This window comes from Lithobates pipiens, unplaced genomic scaffold (assembly GCF_037356315.1).
Source record: "Lithobates pipiens isolate NorthernLeopardFrog02 unplaced genomic scaffold, aLitPip1_a1.2 Scaffold_16, whole genome shotgun sequence".
Lineage (NCBI taxonomy): Eukaryota > Metazoa > Chordata > Amphibia > Anura > Ranidae > Lithobates > Lithobates pipiens.
The window spans coordinates 547,660,288-547,681,065 of NW_027507748.1; the positions used below are offsets into that span (position 1 = coordinate 547,660,288).

Consider the following 20,778-nt stretch of genomic DNA (forward strand, 5'->3'; position numbering starts at 1 on the left):
ATCATGTATATTTCGCATGACTACCCTCCTTCTCCCCCATGGTGCGGATGACTATGTCTCAATTGTAAGAAGTGAGTAAAAAAGGCAGTAAGTAAAAAGCAAAAAAAAATCTGAAGAAAAAATTAAATAACATTTTAGAGGGAGGGGAGGGTAGTACAGGCACAATAACGGTAGTAATTGTAAAAAAAAAAAAAAAAATCGTGTCGGAGGTAGAGTGGAAGAAGTTTCCTCTAAGGATCAAGCCTGGAGTTGCCCCCAGGTGGGACAGGACCTGTTATCACCCCAGCTTGGAGATAGTTCGGCCCTGAACACAATCCATGAGGAAGTTGGTTTCAAGCAAGATGTGGACAGTCCAGTTGGAGGTTCATGTTGGTAGGGATTCCCTCGATCTCTTGGGCATCTGCTTCTGCCACATTTGCGTCAAGGGGCTCGTTGGGGAAGGACATTTGGATGACGAGGTTCCTTTTAGATGTAGAAATCTGTGGTAGCTCCTGGTTGATCAATCCCAATTGCAGCAAGATGCGTTCTCTATCTTGGAACGTTGAGAAGTGGTAGGGTTTATTGTGACACGAGAAGTTCAGGCGTAGAGGGAAGGCCCATCTGTAGGGGATTTCTTTACTCCTCAGAACTTGAAGTAGTGGTTTCAATGCCCGGCGCTTTTGGACTGTTTATGGTGACAGGTCGGTGAAAATTTGGATTGGATGACCCTGGAAAGTCAGGTTTTCTGAGGTTCTGGACACCCTCATTACCTCTTCTATCACCGAGTAGTAGTGTGGTTTCACTATAATATCTCTTGGTAGACCGTCTGGGCGAGGAGGTTGTAAAGCCCTGTGCGCCCTGTCTAATTCCAGGCGATGCGGTGGGATGGTAGGAATTAAGCTTTTGATGAGGTCCTGGACTGCAATATGGGTGTCTTTGACAGATTCAGGGAGGCCTCTGATACGGAAATTATACCTCCTCGACCTGTTTTCGAGGTCGTCAATTTTGGCGGTGGCGACTTCGAGATGGTCCTGTAGTTCTTGAATCCTGGCTGTGTTTTGATTAATGCGCAGGCATGATTGATCAGATTTCAGTTCGATCGCTTCAATCCTGGTCCCTAATTGTTGCAGATCAGCATGTATAGAGGCTGTGATCTGTGCTGCTGTTTGCACAGCTCTTTTCTTATACCATTGGGTTGTTATGCCACCTTCAGGAGACGACTAGGCAGAACATGTTAATATATTCTAACAAAACTAAAACTTTCTAGTTCCGCCCAAGAGGCGGTCCCTTGGAACCCTGCAGGCCCATCGGTTTGTGGATTTTTCTGCAGAAGTTTGCTTTTTGTGCAAGATTAAAGATCCTGTGATCTGCTATCAACAGCCGGCTGCATGACAGGCTGGATACCCCTTATTCTTGTAGTCTCCCCAGCCTGGCCAGAAAGCGTATGCAGACCAGAGCTCCGCGCTGGGTCAGCCATGACATGCCCCCAGCTCCAGGGGAGGCTGGTGGGCGTAATGCCCCGGGGCACACATATGACAGGGTTACTGATGTCTGCGTCACTGGGCCGGGCCAGCAGCCAACCTGAACTGATCAGAGAGTGGGTCTGTGATGGAATGTCTCCCATCTCTTCAGGACTGGTAAGTACAGCTCTCCCTCCCTGCCTCTGTGGGGCTGAGCAGTTGGGCATTCCCTGGGAGGTCGATGCGGGGGTCCCTCACCTCCCTCTTCTCTCCCTGTCCCCATCTCCCCCCCCCCCCCCCCGTGGGGGGGATGCTACATGGGCTGCTGAGTGGTGTGTGTGCCATAGACAGGGGCTCCCGGGGGGGGGGGGGGGGGACTGCACTAGGTAGCTGTGCCCTGGTTGTCTGTAGGTCTCTCCCCTGGGTGTCTGGAGGCTGTGTCTGTCGGTTGCTGTAGTGCTGTTTACCGCCATTTCTTTGTCTGCTATTTCACTGTCCTTCATTGCATACAGTGTTCGGCCATTTTTGGTGTGACCAAGGAGCAGCATGCCAGTTCTCCATTTTACTGTAGTCCGATGGCCATTTTCCCTGTGATTATGTCCATTATACTGGATGCTCGGTGCCCATTTTGTTGAAGCCTGGACACGTTTTTCAGCGCTATACAGTGGAGCTCAGCACAGCACGGTTTTGTCTCTTGTGCATCTGGGAGCTGACACAGGCACACCTATCTGGATGGCGCAGAACTCTGTCAGGGTGGTGAGTCCTGCGGTGGGGGCTCCTCAGCCTGCAGCAGTTAGGAGGGTGGGACCATCACTGTCCTAAGTTTCCAACAGGTGGCAGACAGGGTAGGGTCAGCATGGCTTCAGAAACTGGTGTTTCTTCCCCCGAAATCCGGTTCGCCTGCAGACAGTGCAGTGCCTCTGGAAGCTATGTTGGTGATCCTTAATACATTCGTTGCCAAGATGGAGGAGGTGTGTGGGCGCCAAGGTGGTAAAAAAACGCCCCTGCCCCCCTCCCCATCCTCAGGGGAGAGCTCTGACGCAGACTCGGGCCCGGCTTAGGCTGGTGACCCCTGTTCTGCCGTTTTCAGATGACGCTGACCAGGACCTTTCGGACAGTGAGGATGAATCCCCATCTGGGTCCGTGCGTGATAAAGCGCTTGTTGGAGCACTTAGCACAGCTGTGCGTGATACTCTGATTCAGGAGCCAGCAGATCCCTCTGCTGATGTAGTGGTCTCTTTTGGGTCCTGTAAGCCAGTCCGTACACCTAAGGTGTTTCCGTATCTGACTTATTTCGATAAGTTTATATACAAGGAATGGGGTCGTCCGCAACGGACCTTTTCGGTCCCCCAATACATGGCGGTACGCTACCTCTTTGAGGAGAGCCTTCTCAAACAGTGGTCGCCTCCTCCAGTCGTGGACCCCCCAGTATCCAGGTTAAACAAAGTAACTACGATCCCGGTAGGGGGGACTCCTGTCTTAAGGACCCCATGGACAGGAAGGCCGAGGCAGTGGCTCGTTCCTTGTTTATGGTTGTGGGGTCTGCAATGCGACCAATACTGGCATCTGTACTTGTGTCAGACACTTACTGAGTGGGCAAAACTTTTGTACCGTGAATTGGGGGAGCAACAGGCTTCCCCTGTCTGCGGGAAACTAGCAATCCAGTTAGTGCAAGACCTTAAAGGGGTTGTAAAGTTAACTTTTTTTTTTTAAATAACTAACATGTTATACTTACCTCCACAGTGCAGCTCATTTTGTAGAGTGGCCCCTAACCTGGTCTTCTGGGGTCCCTCGGCGGCTGTCTCGGCTTCCTCCCGCAAGTACTTCTCGTGTTCATGCAAGCTCCCTCGTAGAAGCACTTGCGGGCGCGCTCCCGTTATATAGCCCATGGCTATAGCCGCTCGCTGTATTGCTCGGCCCCACCCCCCGGTGCTCCGCGTCATTGGATGTGATTGACAGCAGCGCGAGCCAGTTGCTGCATTGCTTTCAATCCATCCACTCTAGCCAATCAGCGGCCAGGCTGAGCGGCGAAGAGTATGTTGGGGGCGAGCTCGGGACTTTCAAGGGGATCAAGTAAGTAAAATGGGGGGGGGGGCTGGGGGTGCCAGCACAGTCAGATGTTTTTTCACCTTAATGCATAGAAAATATTTACCTTTACAACCCTGTTAAGTACGTTTGTGATGCGACCCTGGATAACTCTCCCTCTGTTATCCAGGGCTTCAGTGTTAGCAGTGGTGCTGAGGTGCTTGATTTTGCTAAAATGCTCATTAGATGACATTATTAACAAATGGCACAGGTGTTAAGGGTACACTACTCCCACAGGCCTGGAAGACTAAGGAGCCACGCCGTAGGCAAGGGCCCTCATTTTCCGCTTACAAACGCCTTTTTTGTCTGCCCAGCGCTTCGGCTAAGCGTCCCCAGCCCGACAGGACGACCTCTGAAGGACAAAACATCCCTGGAACTGCAAGTCTAACAAGCCTGCGAGCAAAAGTGCTACCGCATAAAGGTTTGCTCCCGCCCACAACATGGGGGGGGGGGTCATCTTCGGGAGTTTGCAGCCCGGTGGGCCTCTCAGTTGTCCGACCAATGGGTCTGCTAACTGTTTTCCTCTGAGTTCCTCTCTTGGCCGCCAAACAGATTCTTTCCCTCTAGCATACCTGTACTCCAGGCTCGCCGGGAGGCCCTAATGGGGGCGGTAAGGGACCTGCTGAGTCGCGGGGTGATAATATCTGTTCTGGAGTCAGGGCATTTCCAGGGGTTCTATTTAGGGATGCACCGAAATTTCGGCCGCCGAAACATATCGGCCGAAAATGCCCTTTTCGGCAATTTGCCGAAAGAGAAAAACGGCCGATAATGGAGCCTAAAATGGGGCGTGGCCTGGGTGGGGGCGGGGCTCCGCCCCTGATGCCGCCCATCATGGGGGTGTCCTGTAGCGCACGAGAGATGCCTCCGCTGCCTGTTTAATCACATCGCCAGGACACATCACAGCTTTCATTTCAATAGCTGTGTGTTCCCGGCCGTGTCTTCACACACAGCCCCTCCCCCTCGTCCGTGCACTTTGATAGACAGATCACCCGCAGGATTGGACGGATGATCTGTCTATCAAAGTGTCTAGACAAGGGGGAGGGGCCGTGTGTAACGGCGTGGCCGGGAACACACAGCTATTGAAATGAAAGCTGTGATGTTCCCGGCGTTGTAATCAAACAGGAGGCGGCTCTCTTCTCCCCTTCACAGGCTGGCTCCAATATGGGACACTCTGGCTGCAAAAAAGGGGGCACACTGGCCGCAAAAAATGGGACACCTCCTGTACCACGTCCTCTGTCTCTGACCATCTCCTGTACCACGTCCCCAGTCTCTGACCATCTCCTGTACCACGTCCCCGGTCTCTGACCATCTCCTGTATAAAAATATTTTTTTTTAAATATGTTTCGGTATCGGTGCTGTTTCGGTATCAGTTTCGGTTTTCGGCCTAGTGTATTTTTCATTTTCGGCATCAAAAAAACCCATTCGGTGCACCCCTGGTTCTATTCCAATCTGTTGTGCCCAAAAAGGAAGGGGTACGTCCAATATTGGACTTAAAGGCCGTCAATTACTTTGTAAAAGTACAGAGGTTCAGAATGGAATCAGTTTGCTCAGTAGTTGCTGCACTCCACCAAGGGGACTCCCTGGCGTCTTTGGACATCGTACCTGCACATACCCATATGCCTTCGGCATCAAAAATTTCTGCGATTTACAGTTTGGGAAGACCACTACCAGTTTGTGGCTCTCCCCTTTGGCTTGGCATCAGGCCCTGAGACTTTACCAAGGTATTGGCTCCTGCTTTGGCGTTGCTGCGACAACGCGGGATTACGATCGTAGGTTACGTAGACTATCTCCTCCTGAGAGCATCTTCCGTCTCCGAGTTAGAGGAGGATGTGGCGATCACCCTGCTGGAATTTGGGTGGCTGTTGAACCTAAAAAAGTTGGTGATTGTACCAACTCATCGTATGGAGTACCTAGGCTTACTGCTGGACTCCATGGAAGCTAGGGTCTAGCTCCCTTCAGACAAGCTGAATGGTTTGACTCTCAGAGCTGTGGTAAAACTGCTGATGAACCGCAAGTGGGTGTCGCTGCCCTTCTGCATGCGAGTCCTGGGACTCATGGGGGCCTCCTTCAAGGCAGTACCGTATGCCCAGTTTCACACTAGAGTCTTGCAGAAGGAGATCTTGACAAAATGGGACAAATCTCCGTTTTCCCTGGATCAGCAGATTCAGGTGAGCCAGTCAGTCAGGGACTCCCTGTTCTGGTGGCTGAGGTCCCCAGCACTTCAGTCCAGGAAGTCGTTCCTACCTCTACATTGGACAGTGATCACAATGGACACCAGCCTAACTGGCTGGGGTGAAGTAATGGGAGTTCAATCGACCCAGGGCCTCTGGTAGATGGAGGAATCCAAGTTGCCGATTAATCTACTCGAGCTGAGAGCGATCAGGCTATGCCTCTCCACATGGTCGATAAGACTTCGAGGGCGTCCCATTAGGATCCAGTGAGATAACGCCATGGTGGTGGCATATGTCAATCACCAAGGTGTAACAAGCTTGGCCGCCGCACGGGAGGTCGCTCACATCGTTCAGTGGGCAGAGCGACATGTACCGGCCCTGTCGGCCATTTACATCCCAGGAGTGGAGAACTGGCAGGCGGATTATCTGTCGCCAGATGCTGGACCCAGGACAATGGGCATTGCATCCGAAGGTGTTCAAGCTACTGTGCCTGCGATGGGGCACACCAGACGTGGATCTTCTGGCCTCCCGTCTGAATCGGAAGGTGCCGAGATATGTGTCCAGGACAAGAGATCCTTGGGCAGACGCATCAGATGCGCTGGTGGCTCCGTGTAATCGGTACCAGCTGATCTATGACTTTCCTCTGCTAAAACGGTTACCACGTCTGCTCCGCAGAGTGGAGGTCGAGGGGATTCCAGTTATACTGATAGCCCCAGATTGGCCCCAGCATCCCTGGTACTCAGACCTAGTGCCCCTGGTGGCGGACGCCCCATGGCGGCTGCCGTTACGAGAGGACCTGCTGTTTGAAGGTCCGATTCTCCATCCTGCTTTACCATTGCTGGTTTTAATGGCATGGCTATTGAGAGCCAGGTGTTGAACTTCTTTTGGACTCGTTGATTCCAACTATGCTGAAACGTGGAAATCTTCTCGGAAAATATATCATCGTACCTGGAAAGTCTACATCTTCATGTGTGAGGAGAGAGGTTGGCGTCCACGCTCCTTTTCTATATCCAGGATCCTGCTGTTTCTACAGCAAGGAGTAGACCAGAAATTTGGCCTTGAGCACCATTAAAGGACAAATTTCAGCCTTGGCTGTGTTTTTTATTTTTGAATTTTTTTTTTTTTTCAGCAACCCCTGCCGTCTCATTCTCTAGTGAGCAGTTTTATTCAAGGGGTGCGACATGTAGTTCCTCCGGTGCGCCCACTGTTGCGCCCGTGGGATCTGAACTTGGTGTTATCGGCGCTTCAGAAACCCCCATTTGAAAATATCAGAGATCCCTCTGTTGCCTCCTCAGAAAGTGGTCTTTTTCTAGTGGCTATTACATCGACCAGGAGGGTTTCGGAACTGGCAGCCTTGTCTTTCAAGTCACCCTATCTGGTTATCCACAAGGATAAGGTGGTGGTGCATCCGCAACCTTCTTTTCTGTGGAAGGTGGTTTCGGCATTCCACATCAATGAAGACATTGTATTACCATCTCTGTGTTCTAAACCGACACATTCTAAGGAGGTGGCCCTCCATTCACTGGACGTGGTCCGGGCTCTGAGGGTATATTTGTCTGCTACGGCTCCCTTTCGGATGTCAGACTCCTTGTTTCAGTGGCTGGTCCGAAAAAAGGCATGGTGGTCTCGTCGGCCACCATTTCCAGGTGGATCAGACAGATTGTAGTACAGGCCTACGCCTTGAAGGGGCAGGTGCCCCCCTTTCCAGTCACTGCCCACTCCACCAGGGCAATTGGAACGTCTTGGGCCTTCCGACATCAAGCGTCTGTTGCTCAAGTGTGTAAAGCGGCGACTTGGTCATCTGTTCACACCTTTAAAAAATTCTACAAGGTAGATGTCTGTGCATCAGCTGATGCCTGTTTTGGCCGCAAAGTTTTGCAAGTGGCCGTGTAATTGCAATTGCACTTATATTTTTTCCTGTGTGTGTGGGGGTTTTTTATTTTTTTATTTTTTTTTTACAAAACTCAGTACTGTTAAGTTAATGCACTTTTGCATTTGTTACTGCAAGTTTTGATGTGGTTTGTAGGTAGTGACTCCCAGATTGAGGAGCACTCTGTTTTATACCCACAAAAAAAAAAAAAAAAGTTCCTTGCTATTACCACACAGTTTTTTTGTGGGTAAAGTTTTATATTGGTTCCCACATGCAATTGTGGGTGAAGTTTTTATGCTGTTTTCCCACCCCTCGTTTGGGGATGTCCCGATGGTCTAAAGAGAGGAGCTGTGTCAGTCGGTGAATATAAGAGCAAATAGGAACTACAGAGAAAAGGATTTTACGGTGAGTACAAAAAATCCTATTTTATCAATGAAATTGGGCAGTAATTAAGAATGTCTGTTTAGGAATAACACTAATGAAGGCCTTATTTTCATCCAAAGGACCGCACCTCCATCCCACAGGGAATTGAAGTAAAGAGCTATGTGGGGAGCCAGCTGTTCAGAGAATGTTTTTGTAGTAAGAGCTAGGAAGGCCGTCAGGGCCAGGAGATTTATAAAGCGATAATGTTTTGATAGTATTACAGATCTCATCACATGTAAAAGGCTGGTCCATAAGGTCTTTATGAGCTTCTGCAATTGATGGGAGGGGGAGATTCCCCCAAAACTTCCCTGATGGATGGAGGAGCAGCATCCCAGGATGCCCATGTAGTTCAGCATAAAAATTGTCAAACTCCTTATGAATCTTTTGGGGGGGTTTGAGGGAGAGAGAGATTGCCTCCCGAGAGTCTAATTTTAGGGAGCTCCAAGTTTGAGTGTCTAGGGGTAAGCTTGTGTGCTAGTAAGGAACCTGGGCGATCACGCCAGGGAAAGAACTTATGATTCGTCCAACGTAATTGTTTCTTGGCCCTCGTGGTGAGACAAATGTTGAGTTCTAAATGGGATTGTTCCAGTCTAGTATATAGATTAGGGGATGGGGAGCGTTTATGTTGTGTAGCTGGAGCGTTGTATTCTTTGTATTTGGCAGATATCCGCTCACCGTAAGCCTATTTGAGTGTAGAGGACAGTTGAGTTAAAAAAATAAAAATAAAAATAAAAACCCTGATGGAAGCATTGTGTCTGAGGCCCAATTAATTGCAGGGGAGGTGTCCTCTAATACATTAATATCGAAGTAGGTCTTCAAATGGGTAGAAATATCAAGATAAGATTCATCATTGAGGAGGGATTAATTTAGATGCCATTGTGTTTTTGCCATCCTGTTGGTCAGATTTGAAAGCTGAATCGTGACCGGGTCGTGGTCCGACCAGGAAGTAGATAGTAGTATTTTGGCAATAATCCCGAGAGGAGAAACGCTAGTCACGATAGAACGATTTGGCTCCTTCTCCACACTAAAAATCAACTTGGACAAATTACAAATACTCCCATTAGATAGTTTTCCCAGAGACTCAGGTACAGGCCCAACTCCCTCTACAGAGTTGATCGTATTAAATATCTGGGTACACATGTTACCAGGACACCAGCGGACTGTTAGACCAAATGTACAACCTCTTTGATATGCTCAAGTACAAGACTTCAACTCGGACCAGATTGCCGTTGGGAGTCATGGAGGTCATCAACCTTGTTAAAATGGTGGTGTTACCCAAAATCACACACACACATGTATATGTATATGTGTATATAATATATATATATATATATATATATATATATATATATATATATATATATATATATATATATATATATATATATATATATACACTACCGGTATATCTGGTGCTTCGACACTTCAAGGTGATGGAAATTTTTCTCAAAACATTCATATGGGGGAAAAGTAGGCATACATTTCCATGGCACAAGCTGAAGAACCTCACTGATTTGGGAGGGACAGCACTACCTGATGTATGTATTATTTGGCAGCACAACTGTTCCACATTGCGAAAACTGATAGAGCAAAATTGTTAACTTTCCTTTGCCCCAAGTGGTCCCACTCAACCAGGGACCCCCTTGTAACCATTATCGGTCGAACGCAAAATCTCAACTTATCCAAAGACAGAACGTCTCTATTACACCACTACAGACGTATCTGGGGCATAATGATGACCAAAATTAAACCACCATCACTGCATGAACACACTCCCTTTTGCTTTAACCTTGACCTGCCATTGTTTCGCTCCCTACCAGACTCCGATTTATGGAGATCCAGGTGCGTATACTACCTACGCAATCCTCAGCAGGTTTTACCCCACTTGAAGTGAACCCATTGGTGGCCATAATATGTAGCTCAGATCTCAAAAAACTGATATCTACATTTTATAATATGCTAATCACACGCTAGGTGGGAGGAAAGTGTTGGGGCATGAGGAATTGGGTGAAGCCCTAGACCATTGCAAACTGGTATCCCACAAATTGTCAGATCACCTCACACAGATATACATCACCCATCGAGCATACCTTACCCCAACTAAAGTGGCGCATTACAGACAGGACCAAACCGCCAACTGTCCCATGTGCACTCAGGCTTCGGGCACATTCTACCCTCTGATCTGGGCTAGTCGTAAGATGCAGGGCTTTTGGGCACAATTAGTCCAATTCCTGCATGACACCATGGGCTCCCCCATCACATTAAACCCCAAATCGTACCTACTAGGCATATACCCAGAACCAAACATCAACAAATTCATCAAGATATATAAATAAAAATAAAATGTGGCTAATGAAAGTAAATAATGGTTTAAAATACAAAAAACATATAAAAAATGTATCTACATAGAGGTTGTCCTTCCAAATATGGTAAAATTTGGTATACGTGGTTACAAGCCCCAGAGACTATATAATGAGCCCCCTCCATATATTTGTTTTTTTATATACAAGTTGGCCAGCTCCTAATATCTCAGAGAAGTGGGAACCACGAGAAGGATGAATATTTGCTGTACCATGCAAGCTATATTTCTATATTTTCTGTCGTATTACCTTGTACTGTAAACTCCCTATTATTTCTAAATGCAATCTCCTCTCTACATGGGATGACTTCTTCTATGCCTCATGATGTAACTATTGTCACCGTCACTGACGTTTACTATGATGATGTTCTTGCTGTATACTTTGAATGTACCAATAAAAAGCCGGTTGAATTGGATGGTCTTTATGGAGATAGCAAGGGTTAAATAGGGGAGCAAAGTGTGTCTCCTGAAGAGCCACAATGTCCACCCCTAAAGATTGATACTGTGTGAAGGCCTTAATCCATTTTAGAGGGTGACCAGAGTCCTTGAAAGTTATGGAAGAGCAGGCAGATGTTTTAAGAAGTAGTTATGCTAGGCATAAGAAATGGTCAGTACAATTATGGCTATATAAACTCACCCAACAGCCTGCGAAATTCTGAATCCAGAGGAACCAATGGAGTCTCCGGGCGACCCTCAGAAAGGAACAATAAGAGATTAAAGCAAAGATGAAGAAGGAAAGAAGAATAAGATGCTGATCGGGCCAGGAAACATCCAGCTCCGAGTAACGTAGTACAGAAATTCAGAAAATCATACACCTGAACCAACAGACAGTTAAGTGCCTCAGAGCCAAAATTCAGAGTGCGGAGGGGTCTTCACCAAAACCTGGTAATAAGAGTCCTTCGAATAAGGAGCGTGCATAGACTTATCCTGGCAGTGAAGTTGCATATAAAAGACTTAAGGCCCAATAGCACCGTCCCAGAAAACTTGTAGAGCAACATAGTGAAATAACCAAAAACCGGTTTATCGATGTGCAAGTTAGTGTCCCACCTAAAAACCAAAATATGTTAATATCAACAAAACAAACACACAATTTAGTTACGACGGTTAGGCGTTAGTGTGTTGTGTTGCATAATTTCATAGAAAAGATAAGAACGGAGGCTAATGTCCTATAACTGGACCACTGAGAGGCCGCCGCCCCAAACTAAGGGATCATCTGGTAGTATGCAACAAGTTCTCAGGATGTACGATAGGAGGAAGCTGACTTCTTCATCAGCAAAGGTGACCAGAGAGGGGAGAGCAGAGGATGAGGACCACTGGGTCCAGACTGATTCCGGGATGAAGGACTGAGATGAAGCCCAACTTCAGTAAAATAGTGTCACCTTCAGCAATGTAGAAAAGGAATAAGATTTGCTGTTAAAGGTGAACTGGAGCTTAAAGGGGTAGTTCCATCTATAGCAAACATTTTGTTGAATTAATGGTGACAACAATGGCTTGAATGATCGCCTTCGCCTTTTTTGGATGGTGGCCTGGGAGATATCTGCAAACATTTCAATTTTGTGACCATCTATTTCCAGATCTGGATGCTCTCTAGCGTGGTGCATTACTGCCTCTTTGATTCTGAAAAAGTGTGTGGTTTTACGATAACCTCCCTGGGGGGCCATCAGGTTTTGGAGGCACCAGGGCTCTATGGATACGATCAATTTCCATATGGATATCATCGACGTCCAGTTCTGCAGCTTGCATTAGTGAGTAAGCGATGGAAGTGATATCTTTCACATTTTCCGGAATGCCTCTGGTACAAAAGTTATAGCGCCTAGCGTGGTTTTCAAAGTTATCAGTTTTTGGATAGCCCTCCTAAAGGAGCTTTTGCAGGTCAATTATCATACTTGAGTTTTGGGATAACGGTGTCATCCACCTTTTTGATTCAATGCTTTCTAGTCGGTTCCCCAGCTATTGGAAATCTTGTTTTATGTCCAAGGCTAATTTGTCAGTAGCTTTCGCCAGCTCTCTTTATAGCAAATCTGCAAAGAGGGCCAAAAGTATTGGGTCCCCAAAATATTGTGGCTGGGCTCTGATGGGGTAGCAGGAAGATCTGCAGGGCTGTCGGGAGCAAGCTCTTGGCTGCTGGGTTGGCTACGTAGGATGTCTGCCATCTCCCTATCTAAAACCTGAGGAGGTATGGGAGTCCTGGCCAGGTGATTGGGCTGTGACTTGTGAGGGAGACTTTGCAGGGCTAGATGATGAGCAGTGTTCGTTTATGGGCTCACCTTTAGCTGAAGAGGGTATGGAGGAGCCTGTCTTGTGGCTTCCAGGGCCAGAAAGCATAGGAGTGTTCCTCCTGTGGAAGCGATTTCGCCTCCCTTGTAGCCAGCAACGTGTGTGCTGCAGCCGGTTCCATCTTGATTTCCCTGCCCACCGCACGAAACAAGTAGCGGGAACCGCCCTGGGGCATTCGAAAGGACCGGTGGGACATCCAGTAGATTTCTGATCCTCACCACATGTGGATCAGGCAATTATGCGATGTGGGTGAGGTGCAGGGTCGCTAGTTGTGGCTGTATTTGCCGAGAGTGTGTGGAGCAACTCAGTAATGCATCCGCTCCGGCTGTCTGCACATGCGCTCTCAGCACCTGCTTGGTTTAATTGGTTAATTCATACACCTGACTCTAATTCTACAAAATCCCTGACTTTGGCTTCAAACCAGCATCAATTTTTACACTTTCACAAAGGGTAGTTGCACCAAATATTGATTTGATTTAGATTCTTCTGGTCCCTCACTTTGCATTTTATAAATTAGACTAGACGACACCAGTCTTGGAGGACATCAGGAAATTACCTTTATTTGAGATCTCACACAAAATATATACAGTGGGGTGACTATAACCTAATTAGCATGAGCTAATTATCTAAATCAACACTCAGATTAGTTGACTGAGGGACTTTTCGGCTCCTAGCTCACTAACAATTCAATTGCAGGTTAATTAGCACAAACAATAGGTGAAATACTCTTTAGAATCTGTGTCAAGCCAGACTAGACTCATTTACACTATACAAGACAGTCAGGATGGCTGGAGGTGATGACATTAGCATCTAAGAGTTTGTGTCCCAATAGTGTGATTTAGTCTATTGCTAACATGGCATTTACATATCCAGGGTCTGTGTGTCTTGGGGGGAGGGGGGGGGCACGGACCTGAATCTAAGTAACACCACCTCAGGGGTCCCTAGGCATACAGCTCACAAAGAGCACCGTTCCCCCAAATGCGAGGGCCTATAATCGCAAGGCAAGAGGCTCGCATTCAGTCCCCTCCAAGAGCCTCGGTCCCAGCTAGGTCTGTCACCCCCTCCCCCCCCCTTTTTTTTTTTTTCATAATACTATAGATCAATTAATTATTTTACCTTTTTTTTGACAGGAAAACCAGGTCTTGTTTATTATGTTTTTTTGTTCTACTGTTTAAGGTGTTGTTTTTTTTTCCTCTTACAGAGGGCTATCTCTTTGCTCGTAAAGCATTCTGCTGATGTCAATGCGCGAGACAAGAACTGGCAAACTCCACTACATGCTGCTGCTGCGAACAGAGCAACTAAATGTGCAGAGACATTAATGGCTCTGGTGAAAAATGTTAACATAGCAGATCGCACAGGACGTACTGTACTTCATCATGCTGTACTTGCTGGCAGTGTAGAGGTGTGTATTTTATTACTGAAGCTTGTTAGTTTTATTAACCTATTACATTGTACAAGCAGTGCAGAAAAATTGCAGTACTACGTTTTTTGTAATCTTGGACTCTTGCAGATCGTACTGATGTTGTTGAACAGAAGAGCACACCACAGCATATGTGACAAAAAGGAGCGGCACCCCATCATGTATGCGTCTTACCTGGGTAAGTATAAATTTGTACATTCCTTAACTTTGTCAGCAGAAGTTGAGCGATTTTATAGAAACGATATATCTATTTTATTTATATATATATATATATATATATATATATATATATATATATACTCAGTGGCAGATACGTTTTCAGTGAGTTCACAGCCAACAGAAACTTTAGTTTTAAGGGCGTGGTAGCCCACTTTTATTGAAGGTAACAAAAATGAAAGTTCATACATGCACGGGTTGCCCACACGGGTTCTTCTCCCAAAAATTACAACAAAAACAAATGCCAAGCTACCTGGCTCTCAAGGCTCACTCAGCCTTGGTCACGGTACAAAGCTGCACAGGCCTACTTCTGGCCTCTAGGCAGGGGCTCTCCTGACACTCCAGGCTTTCACACTCTTCCAAGACTCGCGGACCACTCTGGTCCTCAAGACTCTCTCTTCCAGTTGTCTCAGCTATGGTCTCCCCGACTCGCAGTCCACTGACCTGGAACCTCTCCCACATGGAGTGCCGTCTCAAGGGTATTGCCTGGTTTCTTAAATAGTAGCACACCTCCGGCCTGGCCGCAGAAACTGCTCAAACACCAAATCCTTTCTCTGTGATGTGCTCAGCTCTGCCTTTATAATGGGTGTGTACACCTGGACGCACACACACACAATCTGCAGAACTTCTGGAAAGCCTGGACACAAGACTGCAGACTCCATCCCTCCCAATGCTCTTTGAAGTCAATAATCTCAACTGATTAAAATACATTTCTCTTTTGTTCATTGACAGACACAGCTCCTTTTAATTCTTGACCTTAGGGGGTTATTTCGCCACCTTCAGGAGAGGACTAGGCAGAACATGTAAAAACAGCAAGACTGCACAGCACCACCCAGGGGGCGGTCCCTCTGGCTATAACCCCTCACCCTGCTTCCTGCAGCTTATTTTTTTTTCTTCTGCCTAATATAGAAGGACCTGGCTCCCTGAGGGGACCATTGGTCCTGGGTTTTTTTTTTTCTACAATTTTTGATCCTGTGATCGACAATCAGCCGGCTGGGTGACAGGCTGGATAATATAGATCCCTGTCTCCCCAGCCTGGTCATTGAGCATAAGCAGACCCTAGCTACGCTCTGGGTCGGCCACGACATGCCCCTTCTGCTCCAGGGGCGACTGGTGAGCTATATGCTCCGGGGCACACATGACCGGGCTACTGCTGTCAGTGTCAGTGTACCGTGGCCAACAGCCACCCCGTACTGCTTGGGTGATGGGTCTGTGGTGGAATGCGTCCAGCAATCCCGACAGGAAGGGCAAGTGCGGCTCTCCCTGCCTCAGTAGGATAGAGCAGCTGGTCATTCCCTGGGAGATCGACTAGGGGGTCTCTCACTCTCCCTTTCCTCTCTCCCTATCCCTCATCCTGGAATCTTTTGTTGCCAGCGTAGAGTCGGAGTGCGGGTGCAAGGGGGGTAAAAAACGCCCCCTGCCCCCATCTTCTGGGGAGAGATCTCATTCAGACTGGCAGCCCCTGTTCTGACGTGTCAGCGGATGTGGACCAGGACCATTCGAACAGTGAGAATGACTCTGTGTCCAGGTTAGCGCAGGAAAAAGCGCTAGTAGGAGCACTTGCGGTGCAGGATACCATGAAGGTACAGGATGCAGCAGGAACCTGAGGTGGCGGTCCCTTTTGGGTCCTGCAAACCGGCCTGCACGCCTAAGGTGTTTCTGTATTTAACTTATTTTGATAAGGTCATCGACGAGGAATGGGGAAGTCCGTAGCGGGCCTTTTCAGTCTCAAGAAGAATGGCGGTGCGTTAGCCCTTTGAAGAGAGCCTCCTGAAAAAACTGATGTCTCCTCCGGTCGTTGACCCCCCCCCCCCCCGATAATCAGGTTAAAGGGGAGGGCCACCCTGAAAAACAAAAAAATGTTAAAAATTACTAAAAATCTAAAAAAAAAAAAAAAAATGAAAAAAAATTTTTTTTTTAACTTACCAGAAATGCCTGTTGCTAGGCACTTTCTCCTAATCTTCCTCTTCCTCCTCCGCGGAGATCTTCTGTCTTCTCTCTTCGTCGCGGCGTCTTCTGGGTAATGAGTCGCGCTGTGTTCTGGGAACTGTGTGTTCCAGAACACAGCGCGTCCCATTCAGAAAGCGCTGCGGGACTCGCGCATGCGCAGTAGCTGCGGGACTCGCGCATGCGCAGTAGGAAACGGGCAGTGAAGCCATAAGGCTCCGCTGCCTGTTTCCCTTACAAGGGATGGCGGCGCCGGGACCCGAGAGCCGAGGGACGGGTCGGCCTCGGGCGGCCGACATCGCGGGCGCCCTGGACAGGTGAGTGTGTTTATTAAGTCAGCAGCTGCAGTGTTTGCAGCTGCTGACTTTTTTTTTTTTTTTTATAACTGGCCCTCCGCTTTAAATAAAGAAACCACGATTACGGTAGAAGGGACTCCTGCCTTCAAGGACCCTGCCGAAAGGAAGACCGAGGCAGTGGCGCAGTCCATGTTTACGGTAGTGGGGTCAGTGTTACGACCTGTGCTGGCCACAGCCTTGGTTTTGCAGGCGCTTACTAAATGGGCAAAGTTGTTGCACCGTGAATTGGAGAAGCAACAGTTTCCCCTGGTCTGCGTAGAGCTGGCAGACCAGTTGGTGCATGGCCTTAAGTATGTCTGTGATGCGGCCCTGGATACGGTCTCCCTGCTCTCTAGAGCAATCGGTATCAGCAGTGGTTCTACGGCGCCTTATTTGGCTGAAATGCTGGTCTGCTGACCAGGCATCTAAAAAAGCACCGGCAGATTTGCCCTTCCACGGTGAGAGGCTTTTTGGAGCTTTGCTGGATGACATTATTAAAAATGTTACCAGTGGGAAGAGCACGTTGTCCCACAGCCCAGGAACGGTAAGGAGCCATGCTGTAGACCAGGACCCTCTTTTTCTGCTCAAAAACATCTTTTTCGCCCTCCCGGGTTGGCAGATAAGTGTTTGCAGTCTGACAAGGCACCTGCTGAAGGACAAAAGCGTCCCTGGTTTCACAAGCCAAACAAGTCTGCAAGCAAAAATGTTACCGCATGAGGGTTTGCCCCCGGCCGACTCTCGGGTGGGGGGGTCGCGTTCCGGTGTTTGCAACTTGGTGGACCTCTCTACTGTGTGACCAATGTGTCTGTGAACTGATTTCATCGGGACACAAGATAGTGTTTCTTGTCCACTAAACAGATTTTTCTCTTACGTTCACCGACTGACACAGCTCCTCTCTTAGCCCTTGTACACACGGTCGGAGAATCCGTCGGAATGTGTCCTATCGGACCATGATGTCGGATAATCCAACTGTGTGTGGTATGGATCGGACTGATTCAGTCGGAATATCCGTCGGACCCAATTTTCCAACATGTTGGAAATATTTCCCGACCAACTGGGCCGATCAGACATACTCCGATCATGTGTAGAGAATTTTGATCGGACCAAGTGCCACGCATGCTCAGATCAAATTCCTACATCAAAGCTATTGGCTTCTAGCCTGAATGTAGTCCCATCGTAACGAAATTACGTCATCACGTTCTGAAAGATCTGATTTTTCGCCAACTTTGTCCGACCGTGTGTATGCAACAGTTTCGGACAAGATCCGACAGACAAAATCCGATGGGCAAAATCCGACGGATTTGGTTGTGGAAATCTCCGACCGTGTGTACAGGGGCTTAGACTATTGGGTTGTTTTACTTCACCTTCAGGAGAGGACTAGGCATAACATGTTAACATGTAATAATAAAACTAGAACTTTCTAGTTTCGCCCAAGGGGTGGTCCCTTAGGTAACAACCCCACAGCCTGCATTGCCGCTTCCGTTTTTTTTCTGCCTAGTGAAGGGCCTAGGAACCCTGCGGGCCCATCGGTCCATGGTTTTTTTTCTGCAGAAGCTTTGCTTTTTGCGCAAGATTAAAGATCCTGTGATCAGCTGGCTGGGTGACAGGCTGGATACTCTTATCCTTGTAGTCTCCCCAGCCTGACCAGCGAGTGTGTGCAGACCAGAGCTCCGTGCTGGGTCGGCCACGACATGCCTCAGCTCCAGAGGTGGTCGGTGAGCGTAATTGCTCCGGGGGACACATATGACCGGGCTACTGATGTCTGTGTCAGTGTGCCGGGCCAGCAGCCACCTCGTACTGATCGCAGAGTGGGACTTTGATGGAATGTTTCCCAGCTCTGCAGGGCTGGTAAGTACAGCTTTCCCTGCCTCGGTGGGGCTGAGCAGCTGGGCATTCCCTGGGAGGTCGATTTGGGGGTCCCTCACCTCCCTCTCTTCTCTCCCTGTCCCTATTTTCCCTCCCCCTTCCCTTGTGTGGGATTATGCATGGCTGCTGAGCGGTGTGTGTGTGTGCCATGGGGGGGGGGGGGGGCTCTCGCCTGGCTGGCTGTGCCCTGGATGTGTGTAGGTCTGTTGATCGCTGCAGCGCTGTTTCACCGCCATTTCTCTGCTTGTTTTTTCACTGTCCCTCATGGTATACAGTGCTCGGCGGCCATTTTTAGTGTGACCAAGGAGCAGCTTGCTCTATGGCCAGTTTCCTGTAGTTTGGCGGCCATTTTCCCTGTGATTATGTCCTTTATACTGGATGCTCGTGACCATTTTCTTGAAGCCTGGAAAATCTACCAAAGAGCAAATCCCCTCAAAATGGCAGGACTTTTTAGGCATAGACTGTAAAACTTACAACACACATATAAAGGATTCTACAATCACTTTATTATGACAAATTATCAAAAATTCTACATATAATAAAACAAGATACAAAGCTATAAATTATTACAAAAAAATTGAAAATTATTTTTGTATACAGATGTGCCCCATCTATGACATAATCATCTATACACACATAACTACAATAATACTCTGCTCATGATATGTCCTACGCGTTACGGAGATTCTCTCCTTCAGGGATCCATCATTTTTTGCAGCTCTGTGTTATTCAGAGATTTGATCTACAATAGTAAACATAAACACATATGTACATGTATATAGGCCTACTTCACATCTAAGAAGAGAGAAAGAGGAGAAAAAAAAAACCCACAAGAAATTTTTAAAACTTAACCGCCTCTATAACTGATCATACTCGCAGTCAGAGAGGTATAGATCAAATACAATTCTAGACCTCCAAGCCATCTAGATTGTGTATATATGGTGAGGGCCAGAAGGTAACACCCAGCGAGAGGGTAGAATTGAGGACCAAGCCAAAGCCTCTTGCCCTCTTCTCAGAGCCACAAAAGGCCCTGTGTGGAGTGATGGAAAATATATATGGTTTGGGGTTCCCCCACAGAGACACGAACCGGGATCGCATGGATACACACTAGAATCTACATAGGAAAAGGAGAAGAAAGGAAAATAAACATACAAATAAAGTTAGAATGCATACCTAAGTGTACAATCCCACTTCATCGTAAGTATATGCATCTGTTGTGAATATATGGACCTATCTTCCTTTACCTTATATTTAGAAGGATGTCCGCTCTATAGTAATTCTGCCCAAAAAAAAATTTCCGGGGAGTCTGTATTATAACAAAGTATATGAGCCAAGAGTTAATGGGGAGGATCACACCAAGAAGCGCCCATTCATTTATCCCTAGATTAAAAACCAAAAGTAATACTAATGATGGTGTACAAACACCACACATATGACCCTATCAAAGCACCCTTTCCCAAGTTGGGGGGCAGTTGGGTATGTAGGTATAACGAGTAGCTTACCTCCAAGGTCTTGCAGACAAGGCAGAATGCTGAAGAGAAAGGGACCGGGCAGGAGAAACCTCCTAGTGCCACCAAGGTCTACATAAAGTGTGCTTCGCCTTCCCTCATTCGTCCTCTGTTTTGTAATGCCCATTCATTCATTTATATATATTTCCTCCTCTTCACCATCCCTCCCAACAGGTGAGAGCAATAATTACCGCTCTCACCTGTTGATACCAGAACATCCAGAGGCGGTCCCCCGAGTGCGTGGCGCACCGCGCCACCCCCTCGTCCACACTCTTGATGGCCGCTCGGGAGGAGTGACGTCATGTGTCACGTTCCCACCGGCACACATGTGCAGCCTGGGCGCCAAGAATACACGCTGGCTGTGTATCTGGGGCGAGTCATATCTATAAGACTTCATTCCCCATAGTGCCCCGTGTCAGTGCAAGGAGGAAAGCAATAGGTGGATACCATCCATCGCTTACTCCCGATGTTGGCTAGCAGAGAACCTCACAGGTCACCTCCCTGGTAGCGGCCATACTTGGTCCGACTAACAAGTTAACACCTGACGATGTCTAAATACACCCCAGTAGGGCGCCATAGTTGCTGCCAAAAAAAGGGGCCGCTCCGGCAGAGAAACACACGGGCCGACAGTTATTGTGTCCCCGCAATGCCCCCCCTGCGTGCCGGGATCGCATCCAGGGCAGACCCCCCCCCCCCCCCCCCTTACATACACAAAGAAACTCCACATCCAGACCCCTAGGGTTTCCTCCTCCAAGAGTCCTAAAAGAGATATCAATTGATTTATGAAAATAAATATAAATAAATAAATAATAATAAAAAAGAAAAGGCACCTACCGCAAAAATTGATCGGGTTATTTCTCAA

General features: G+C 47.8%; 1 protein-coding gene across 3 annotated transcripts in view; it reads left to right on the forward strand.

The window, feature by feature from the left end:
• Positions 1 to 20,778, forward strand: part of ANKRD52 (ankyrin repeat domain 52) — a 232,663-nt gene that overhangs the window by 76,390 nt on the left and 135,495 nt on the right. For all 3 annotated transcript variants that reach the window (XM_077483380.1, XM_077483382.1, XM_077483383.1), the window contains exons 5-6: positions 13,826 to 14,026; positions 14,135 to 14,222. In XM_077483380.1, coding sequence (XP_077339506.1) covers positions 13,826 to 14,026; positions 14,135 to 14,222 — 289 coding nt within the window. The remainder of the gene's footprint in view (positions 1 to 13,825; positions 14,027 to 14,134; positions 14,223 to 20,778) is intronic.